The 10739-nt window shown below is 35.2% G+C and overlaps 2 protein-coding genes across 2 annotated transcripts; one reads left to right on the plus strand and one right to left on the minus strand.

The window, feature by feature from the left end:
- The first annotated feature begins 2159 nt into the window (after positions 1–2159).
- LOC101888969 (elongation factor G, mitochondrial) lies at positions 2160–5090 on the plus strand. The gene is made up of 3 exons (XM_005189344.4): positions 2160–2354; positions 2459–4479; positions 4551–5090. Exons 1-3 carry the CDS (start codon positions 2283–2285, stop codon positions 4693–4695), a joined length of 2238 nt encoding a protein of 745 aa, XP_005189401.2. The 5' UTR covers positions 2160–2282; the 3' UTR covers positions 4696–5090.
- Positions 5091–5496: 406 nt separating this feature from the next.
- LOC131801984 (large ribosomal subunit protein uL4m-like) lies at positions 5497–6684 on the minus strand. The gene is made up of 2 exons (XM_059121213.1): positions 5901–6684; positions 5497–5841 (listed from the first exon to the last, which is right to left on the minus strand). Exons 1-2 carry the CDS (start codon positions 6587–6589, stop codon positions 5622–5624), a joined length of 909 nt encoding a protein of 302 aa, XP_058977196.1. The 5' UTR covers positions 6590–6684; the 3' UTR covers positions 5497–5621.
- Between the last annotated feature and the right edge of the window lie 4055 nt (positions 6685–10739).

Here is a 10739-nt window from a genome sequence, read left to right on the forward strand (position 1 = left end):
TGGTATGCATTTTTTAACAAATTTAAATAATTTTTCTTTCAAAAATTGTAATTCCAAAATTGGTTTGACCGTTCGCTGTTCCAGCAGTTGTATCATGCGACTGTCTGTATTCTTCTATCATGAAAATGTCACACAACAAACAACACATTTGATTAAATTATATGTTTCCGATGAAAATAGGGCTCGCTGTGATCGAAAAAGTACATGATTTACTTTACTCATGAATTTCACAAGTGAAATGTCGTCTCTGTATCACACGATGTGTGCAACTTCTACATATGGAAAATTTGACACTAAAACCTTCTAATAGAGTCTTAAATTACAAATTCCATATCATATGCTCAAACAGATCTAATGTAAACGTAGTATAATATTTAAAAAAAATCGCATATATTGGCGTTTTCTTTTTCATATTCTTTCGAAATACTAAAGCAGGTCATATTTTTCTACCGTGAAATTTATCTGTATTCCTCTTATGAATTACATGCATACATTTAAGGATAAAATGGAAATTGAAAAAAATATATTGCAAGACAGTTTACATAGCTACAAAATGTGATGCTTCGGAGAAGCCATGGTAGAAGAATATATGTTGACGCATCGACACAGCTGCTGGGACAATGAACTGTCAAACCAATTTTGGAATTGAAAATATTGAATGAAAAATTATTTAAATTTTAAAAATTATTGAAAAACGCGAATGACGTCGTATAGAAAAACGTATAAAATCTACTTATATTTGAAAGAAAATTTCAAATTTTTTGACATATCAACGTTCCCATGCGTTGATGGATCTACCTGTATTCTTCTACCATGAGAGAAGCTTATATCTAATGTCAGTTGCAAATTTGAATGCAACTGTATATCGAATCAATTTACTTCAATTCGTTCGGAAGCTAGAGTGATTTCCACAGACGGATAGGCGGACGTACTACGCCAAATCGATATAGATGTATATTTCTATATATTTCGAGGTGTTACAAACGGAATGACAAACAAAATATACCCTCCATACTATGGTGGGTATAAAAACCTTTTTATGTAATCTCACCTTAACCTTTGTTTTACCCTGCATTTACGAAAGCAAGACAAATTAAACAATATATAATAATCGTCAACTTCAAACTTGTTTGAACATGTTTACATATACGAAATCAACTAGATTTCAACTGTCAATTCCATATTGACATTTACACATTAGAATTGTCGGTATATTTTAACATGCTTTTATTGTCCTTCAAAAATACATCATTTCTAAAACTTCTTCTTAAACAATTCCAGGAAGATAACAGTTTTTTTGTATGTATGTAATTCAAAACTTCACTGACATATCACCAATCTGAACATTTGAATCCCGTACCATTTTCTAGTAATAAATTTTAATTGTTAATACGAACATTGTACATTTAAATAAATTTATATAGATTTATTATTTATAAGTGTTTAAGCCCTAACCTATCAATCCTCAATTAAAATTGTAAAACTAAGTGGACACTGGCATTCGAATTCAAAGTGAAAATTTTTGCAAACTAAAATGACTGTACGTTATTTTATTCCAAATCCAAACAAAAAACACCATTATTACAAACCTACATAAATACCTCCTTGTTTTAGTGTAAAACAAATTATTATTGTTAATAAATATACACGTATTGTGAAACAGAAATAACATGTGTTTTATTAAAAAAATTTTGAGCACTAAATGAAAACGCAAACATTGCTATTACTAAATTACTTGTTTTAAGAAAATTCATAATTCGAGGAATTGACGGTTTAAAATTGACGTTGTAAAAAAACGGTCCGAATCGAATTTATTGCTTCGTTGGAGATAAATTATAAACAGCAATCGCGTCTCGAGTAGTTCTGGCATTCCATTTATATGAAAATTTATTTAGTTTGAACGTCATGTTAGGTGATCTAAACTAAATGAAGGTGATAAATTTAAAAACTCAATCTTTTATAATGCTTGGAATTAACATGTAAATCCATTTTATATTTTAAATCCAATAACATGTAAACGTACTTTTACATTCGATTAAACACTGAGCCTCATTCGTCGCCTTTAAAGTCACGTTTGTGACTACTTTCCCACAAGTAATCATTTTCTACGAATATCTCACAATAATGGCAACCCTGACATGTCATATTGTCCGTGAACAGCTGTCGCTGCTGCCTTCTTTTTCGTGTTGTTGGTGTAACTGCAGTGTGCACGACCATAGCTTCCAGGGATTTGTGTGATTTTTCCAATTGGCAAACGAAAATATAAATAAAATCAACTAAAGATGACATTAATTAAACGTTTGGTAACTAGTAATCTAGTTAACCGCTTAAATAATCTCAAAACTCTCAGCAAAGTAAGTAATTTTAATTGACAACTCGGTCGATTTTGTTGGAAATGTAGGTTATGTAATATTACCTTGTAAATTATACTGATTGTCCATTTTCCCTCCCCATCTAGAATGGTTATTGTACTCATTTGAAATTTGCCGAACACAAACCAATTGAAAAAATCCGCAATATTGGTATATCAGCTCACATTGACAGCGGTAAGACCACTTTGACGGAACGTATCTTGTTCTATACCGGCCGTATTGCTGCTATGCACGAGGTTCGCGGTAAAGACAATGTGGGTGCAACTATGGATTCTATGGAATTGGAAAGGCAACGTGGTATTACAATCCAATCAGCTGCCACCTACACCCTATGGAAGGACACCAACATTAACATCATTGATACACCTGGTCACGTTGATTTCACTGTGGAGGTAGAAAGAGCATTGCGTGTTTTGGATGGTGCAATCTTGGTACTCTGTGCTGTGGGTGGTGTCCAAAGTCAAACGCTAACAGTCAATCGCCAAATGAAACGCTACAACGTACCATGTCTAGGTTTCATCAACAAGCTGGATCGCATGGGTTCCAACCCCTACAGAGTTTTGTCACAAATGCGTTCGAAAATGAATCACAATGCTGCCTTTATCCAACTACCCATTGGTTTGGAAAGTGACTGCAAAGGTATTATTGATTTAGTGGGCGAAAAGGCCATATACTTTGAAGGTCCCTTGGGAACAGAGATTAGATACGATGAAATTCCCAAAGATATGCGCACTGAGTCGGATGAAAGACGCCAAGAACTCATTGAACACTTGTCCAACGTTGATGACACATTGGGTGAAATGTTCTTAGAAGAAAAGGCACTCACAGAAAATGATATAAAGGCTGCCCTGAGAAGAACCTGTATCAAACGTACATTCACTCCAGTTTTGGTAGGTACAGCCTTGAAAAACAAAGGTGTGCAGCCTCTATTGGATGCTGTTCTTGATTATTTGCCCCATCCCGGAGAGGTAGAAAATATTGCCTTGATCGAGGAAGATGGCAAGGAACCACAATCTATTGTCTTGAATCCTGCTCGTGATGGCAAAGATCCATTTGTCGGTTTGGCCTTCAAATTGGAAGCTGGTCGTTTTGGTCAGTTGACATATCTACGTTGTTACCAAGGTGTCTTGCGCAAAGGAGATACTATTTTCAATGCCAGAACCAACAAGAAGGTGCGCTTGGCACGTTTGGTACGTTTGCATTCGAACAACATGGAGGATGTAAATGAGGTCTATGCCGGTGATATTTTCGCCTTGTTCGGTGTTGACTGTGCTTCCGGTGATACCTTCACCACCAATCCACGTGATGGTCTCAGTATGGAATCGATTTATGTACCCGACCCTGTTGTGTCTATGGCAATTACTCCCAACAATCCCAAAGATCGTGACAACTTTGCCAAAGCTGTACAAAGATTTACCAAAGAGGATCCCACCTTCCATTTCTACTATGACAATGATGTCAAAGAAACTTTGGTGTCCGGTATGGGAGAATTGCACTTGGAAATCTATGCTCAACGTATGGAACGTGAATATAATTGCCCTGTGACTTTGGGCAAGCCAAAGGTAGCTTTCAGGGAAACCCTGGTGGCCCCTTGTTCATTTGATTACTTGCATAAGAAACAATCGGGTGGTTCCGGTCAGTATGCCCGCATCATTGGTGTAATGGAACCATTGCCACCCCACCAAAATACCCAATTGGAATTTGTTGATGAGACCATCGGTACAAATGTCCCCAAACAATTTATTCCTGGTGTAGAGAAGGGTTTCCGTGAAATGGCCCAGAAGGGTATGTTGTCGGGCCACAAATTGTCTGGTATACGTTTCCGCCTGCAGGACGGTGGTCACCACATTGTAGATTCCAGTGAATTGGCGTTCATGTTGGCTGCCCACGGTGCCATCAAAGAAGTATTCCAAATGGGCTCATGGCAAATTTTGGAACCCATTATGTTGGTGGAGGTCACAGCACCGGAAGAATTCCAAGGTGCTGTAATGGGTCAATTGAATAAACGCCATGGTATTATAACTGGTACTGATGGTAACGAGGGTTGGTTTACAGTCTATGCTGAAGTTCCACTTAATGATATGTTTGGTTATGCTGGTGAACTGAGGTGAGTGAAAATTGTGTCCGTTTATTTATTTTGAAAAAAATATATTCAAAATTTAATTTTTTTGTTGTTAGATCGAGTACCCAGGGTAAAGGTGAATTCACAATGGAATACTCCCGTTATTCCCCATGTTTGCCAGATGTTCAAGAACAAATTGTCCGTCAATACCAGGAATCACAGGGCTTGATTCAACCCGACAAAAAGAAAAAGAAGAACTAAGCTATCGTATTCCAATTCATCTATGTTATAAGTCGAATAACCTATCTAGAAATATGTTTATAATTTTCAATAATTTTAATTTAATTTGTTAAAATACATTTTTGTACAGCTGTGATACAAACGATATGAAAAAAAAAACAGTCAACACTAATCTATTAATTTATAATCTTACGATGAGAGCTAGGGTTTAAAATGTTTAAATCAATCAAAACAATATCTAAGACAAATCCTATGGCAATCGGATCAAGCTCCTGGGAAATTAATGCTATTTATCCCAAGAATGGTTTTTCAAAACCCGTCAAAGTGTGAAAAATTTATATATGTGTGATTAACGTGTTGGACTGCCGAACTTGACAATTTAAATAAAGGAAGATTGTTCCTAATTTTAACTAAAATTGTTTGGCCTTGTATCTTGCATTTTTGTTAATCTTAGTCAAGGCTAGAGGAAAGCACAAAAATAAAAATACGAAAGAAAACATTTTCCACAAACATCCAAGCGGAATCTCACATTTGGTAACACATATCAAAATTTCGATGCAAATTACTTCTGGTTGTGTTGTCGAATCATAAAATCTATTTAGATGATCGGAAGAGTACAATTCATGTATCATTAGAAGTGATTTACGTCCTTTAGAGTATTATTTTCGTTTTCGTGTCTTAACACCTATACAGGAATTTCCTTCATTTTATCTTTCAAAAAATGTTGCAATATAATATAATTCAATCTACAATTAACAACTTGTATACTATGCAATGTAAAAACCAACATCTACCATGAAAATAAATAAAGCTGAACTTACATCTATGATCCCATTTATTCTTTGTGACTTGCTATTTGACTTCAGCGGACTTGATTTCATTTTGACTGTGAATACTTGCATACATTTTTATTATTTAATTCTTATTTTGCACTATAACAAACAAACTTAAACTTGATCCAATTTGAATTTTTGGCCCTTGGTCACGCCATCTGTACGATGCAGTTGGTACAACAGACGCTCTTCAATGTGTTTAACTGCATCAACAGTTAAGACTAGAGTGTCGTGTTTCAACATTGAATAACAATTTAAACTAAATGCAGGCATTAAATTTACATAGCCCAGGGAATCGGTGGCATAGCAAATGTTTTCGGGGAACTCAGCTTCTCTGTAAATAAACAAATCATGTTAAGTACCAAATACCATATCGCCCTCATTATCTCTTACTTGTCAACGATCAAAACCGATGGTCCCCAATTTCTTTCTTGAATCAAATCTTTGATAAATTCTGGATCCTGACTGGGTATGTCAACATTACTGATTATGTGCAAATCATCCTGGGCCAATTTCACACTGAGTGTCGATGTCAAACCCAAAACCCTTTTGAAGAAGGGAAGCATATAAAAATGTGTTGTCGGAGATCTGGGACCATGCGATATACCACCACCTTTTAGCAAGGGGGATCTAATTGAGCCATGACGAGCACGACCACCACCCTTTTGTGGCCAGGGCTTGCGACCACCACCACGTACTTCAGCTCGATTCTTGGTATTGGCAAAACTTACATAACGGTATTTTCTTTGCCACTCGATGTTCTCCTGTATTACATCGACTCGGGGCTGTGTTGCAAACACATCCGGGTGCAATTCAATGAGACCCAATTTACGTTCTTCGACAGCATCGACATTTTCTATCCATGCTTGGCGGCAATCCTTAAGATTCAATGGTGAGAATTCCTTCAATGTCTGCGGTATTAACAAAGCCGGCCCACTTGATACTGGTGGTGGAGGTGGTGTCGCAGTTTTTTCAACAACTTGTGGGCCTTCTTCAGCGGCGGTACGTAGGGCACTGTTGGACGTAATTCCTCGAACGACAGGAGCAATAGCGAACTTCGCTTTATTTAATAAACCTAACATTTTCTCGTGTGTTTTTAAAATCCAACAATTTTTACAAATGTGCTACATGCAGACATCTGAGTTGGACGATTTTACCGCCGGCGGCGCCAATAAGAATAAGGCTGAAAAAGAAACAAGCAAAAACAACGTAGGGATCTATATGATCGAAAAAGTCAATCTAATCAGGTGTAAATCAATTTGTCGACGGCAATATATCGAAAACGAAATTTTTGTTCTGAAATTTGCAATCCAGGGGCTGGATTCTTGTTCTATGAAAATATGAAATGAAAAATAATTCCTTTATAAAATTTTTCTTAGAAAATTTAAATTTAAAATGTGAGATGTGTAGCAGTCTATTTAACACATTAATTGTATAGTTACATAATCACCGGATAAATCTCTTTATGAGGTTTTATTTGAGGTATATGCAATGAAATTGCACCACTGGGTATAATAAATTCTGCAAACTGTAAACGTACTAAAAGACTCGGCTTCAGATCTAATCATGGTAGAAGAATATAGGTAGACGCATCGACGCAGCTGCTGGGACAATGAACTGTCAAACCAATTTTGGAATTGAAAATGTTGAATGAAAAGTTATTTAAATTTGTAAAAATCGTTGAAAAACACGCATTATAATAAACTCCAAACGACGTTGTATTAGAAAACATATAAAAATCTACTTACATTTGAAAAGAAACTAAAATAATTTTGACATGTCAATGCTCCCAAGCGTTGATGCATCTACCTGTATTTTTCTACCATGGATCTAATAAAACAGTAGGCTAATCTTCAATAGTATAAGTGAGGTATAAATCCGGTTATCAACTTGTGTGTATTAACGGACATGGTAGAAGAATAAAGCTAGTGGCATCAACACAGCTGCTGGGACAATAAACTGCCAAACCAATTTTGCAATTAAAATTTTTGAATGAAATATGATTATAATTGTTAAACAATCCATATCATAACAATCTCCGATTGACGTCGTATGAGAAAACATATAAAAATTTACTTATTTAAAAAAAAAAAAACACTTTTAAAAATGTTGATGTGTTGATGCATCTACCTGTATTCTTCTACCATGAAAACGGATGACGTATAAAACCTTTTCCTGCCTTATTGTTGCAAGGGAGACTAGCTCCATCTATTGAAAATCACATTACAATAAAAACGTTTTCCGCTTTCGCTATTAGGTTGTTGTTGTAGCAGTAGTACATGTGTGTGTTTGTGTACATACTGGGTTGGCAGCCGCTGGCCGAAACTGGAATCTTGTTGTTTCGGGTCAATCCGGTATCGTAGAACCCGCTGCCGTGGGATTGTCGCTATTAGGTAGAAGTCTTTGCTGATATTGCCATATGTTATTAGTTATTGTGTTAGAAATAGCTTTAGCTGTTTTATTTATAGATTTTTAATTTCTTATTTCTTTACTTTATAGAAGTTTATATATCACATTTTTATGGAACGAGAATTGAGATTCTCCATCAGAATTTTATTTTAGCAAAAAGTATATTTTTTACACAAAATGTGTATTTAGAGGATAGATTTGTTCTACCTTCTGTTATTTTGCCATGGTTGCAACAACTTTTTAAATAGGTTGTTGTAGAAATAGCTAATTTTTCAGTCGGACATCAAAATACGGATATATTAAACATATGTGACAAATATTTTTTTATATCCTCCACTAGAAGAATATTCGTCTGAGACTCTTTCAAATACATATACGCCATCAGCATTAAATTCGTTCGTATGACTGTTGCAAAGTGGAGGCTAATTTTTATACCCTACACCACAAGGTGTCCAGGGTATTATGGCTTTGTGCATTTGTTTGTAACATGCAAAAGGAAACGAGTTCCTTTTGATGATCTGCATAGCATCACATTCTGAGTCAATTTATGCATGTCCGTCCGTCTGTCCATTTCTTGCCCGATCCAGATGAAATTATGCACAAGTCATTTGTTTCACCCGAGGACGAACCCTTTCAAGATAATAATGAAGTCAACATTTAGATATAGCCCCCATATATATATCTTCGTCCGATTTGCTTTTTATAGTGCACCAAACGTGTAATTTTAGCCCAAATGGGATGGAATTCGGTACTTACGACTAAATTGAGCCTAGGAACATTTATGTCAGATTTAAAATCGGTTCACATATATTTATAGATGCCATATATACTGTTCATCCGATTTGTTATATGAAGCTCTACTAAATATGAAAAGGGGTGAAGGGTATCATAAAGTCGGGCCCGTCCGACTTTTAGACTTTCTTCACTGGTTTTACGATAAATTAATCAAATTTGACATAAATGCTTCTCAGATGGTTGGCATTTAAGACGAGCCTCGAATAGTGTTTGGTAATAGCCCCATGCAACGGTGTAAATCAACTTCTCGCAACTCCCACATGGAGAAGGGTATAAAAAGGAAGTTAATATACTTAAAAATATCAAATTTGTATGTACAGAACCGAAATGTTTTCCCATTCAGTCGTTGACGAAATTTCTATTAACTACATGATTTCTGAACAGGAAGATCCGAAATATTTTTTTACAAAATCTAGTTTTGGCTGGGATATCTTTAAATATTAAATATTTTTAAAAGTTTGATCATTTTTGGGCAAGAAGTCCTTTAAATAATCTTAAAAATTGAACTAGTTTTTGTCATGAAGTGCTTTTAATATTTAAATAAAAATATTCAAAGTTATAAACCATTGGTCTTACATGGAACTGTGGAGACAAGAAGGAGTAAATTTACGTATTTCCGGTACCTCCCGATATTAGTTTTTTTCATGATTTTAGTGACATTATATATCGGAATTATCTTAAATTTCATATTTAAAGTTCGTAATGAGTACTACAGCCTATGACAAAATTTTGTTTGTATGCAGGTCCAATTCTTCGAATAACCCCTATATAACGGTACCTCCCGATATTTGGTATTTTGATGATTTCAGCAACATTATTCTCCGGAATCGTTTCAAATTTCGTATTGGAAGATCTTAATGGGGACTACAACTTATGGCAAACAAATTCGTATGCAGGTCCACGCCTTCGTGTTTTTTGAAAATTTTTAAGTTTCTTCTAAATGGTGGAGGGAATTAAAAGTTCAGCCGAACGTATCTGCTTTTTTACTTGTTTTCGATATCATAAAGGGAAAATCGTAAAAACTTTTACATTATTTTATGTCTGGAACAGACCAGTTTTTCTCATAATTGTCTTCCAGTTCTGCTAGTATTGGATACGGAAACGTGCTAACTGTTTTTTAGCGATTTACAAGTAATATATATATTTTTTAAGTTAAATTATTAAATTATTTTTTAAGTTAAATTAATTATTAAGTTAAAATTTAATTTATTTTTATCAGGTTATTATGATTAATTAATTTTAAAATTAATCAATTTAAAACATACATATGTATGTACGTACACGCAAACATTAAGATACGTTTATCAATACGTCCACTAGAAGCATTTTAAAAACCATTCTCAAAAAAAGCCCCAGCACATTCACATCATTTGGTGACAATTGGAAAATCAATTCTTTATTTACTTTTCCCATGATGTGAGTGACTTTTTTTAAAGGCAAAATTCCCTATTACTAAGAAAAATACCCATAAGAATCATTATGGTTTTCAAACACATTACGGCAAGCTGATAAGCGCGCGACGTCGTCGCCGGTCCATTTCGCCAAACACTCATTGGTGGGAGCAGCGGTTTACTCACTCTTGTACATTGAACATAAGAAATAACCCGACAATTTCCTCGGCAAAAATCCGAATTCTAAATGAAAATATCAACAGAATTCAGTCAAATTTCCTGTTCACGGCGGCGCTACACACGCATAACAATAACAGCTGGAGCGATAGACAATCGGAAATAACACATATGAATATGCATATTATGAGAGCATTTGTCGTCCTCCATTCAGGGCCAATAAATCACTCGACCAGCATTTGATTATCTTAAGAAGAGAGCATTTAGATAAGTTGCAGGTAGTAAAACAACGATCCTTTTTTCCAAAATAATTGTTTTGCGCTCTCTTTCTTGCCATCTCTTTCAACAAGGATGATGTGTTCTGTATTTATCTTTGACTTAACCGCTGTGACCTGGAATTTCCAAAATTAACACACAAATTCTTCGCCCCACAAGTAAATATAGGACGATTTTTTGATAG

The sequence above is a fragment of the Musca domestica genome, unplaced genomic scaffold, assembly GCF_030504385.1.
Source record: "Musca domestica strain aabys unplaced genomic scaffold, Musca_domestica.polishedcontigs.V.1.1 19, whole genome shotgun sequence".
Lineage (NCBI taxonomy): Eukaryota > Metazoa > Arthropoda > Insecta > Diptera > Muscidae > Musca > Musca domestica.

Bases quoted from the DNA above. Each gene is read 5' to 3' on its own strand.
- LOC101888969 (XM_005189344.4), top strand. From the start codon at position 2,283: ATGACATTAATTAAACGTTTGGTAACTAGTAATCTAGTTAACCGCTTA. The intron at 2,355-2,458 runs GTAAGTAATTTT...CTCCCCATCTAG, and splicing joins ATCTCAAAACTCTCAGCAAA to AATGGTTATTGTACTCATTT. The intron at 4,480-4,550 runs GTGAGTGAAAAT...TTTTGTTGTTAG, and splicing joins GGTTATGCTGGTGAACTGAG to ATCGAGTACCCAGGGTAAAG.
- LOC131801984 (XM_059121213.1), bottom strand. From the start codon at position 6,589: ATGTTAGGTTTATTAAATAAAGCGAAGTTCGCTATTGCTCCTGTCGTT. The intron at 5,842-5,900 runs GTAAGAGATAAT...GTTTATTTACAG, and splicing joins TCGGTTTTGATCGTTGACAA to AGAAGCTGAGTTCCCCGAAA.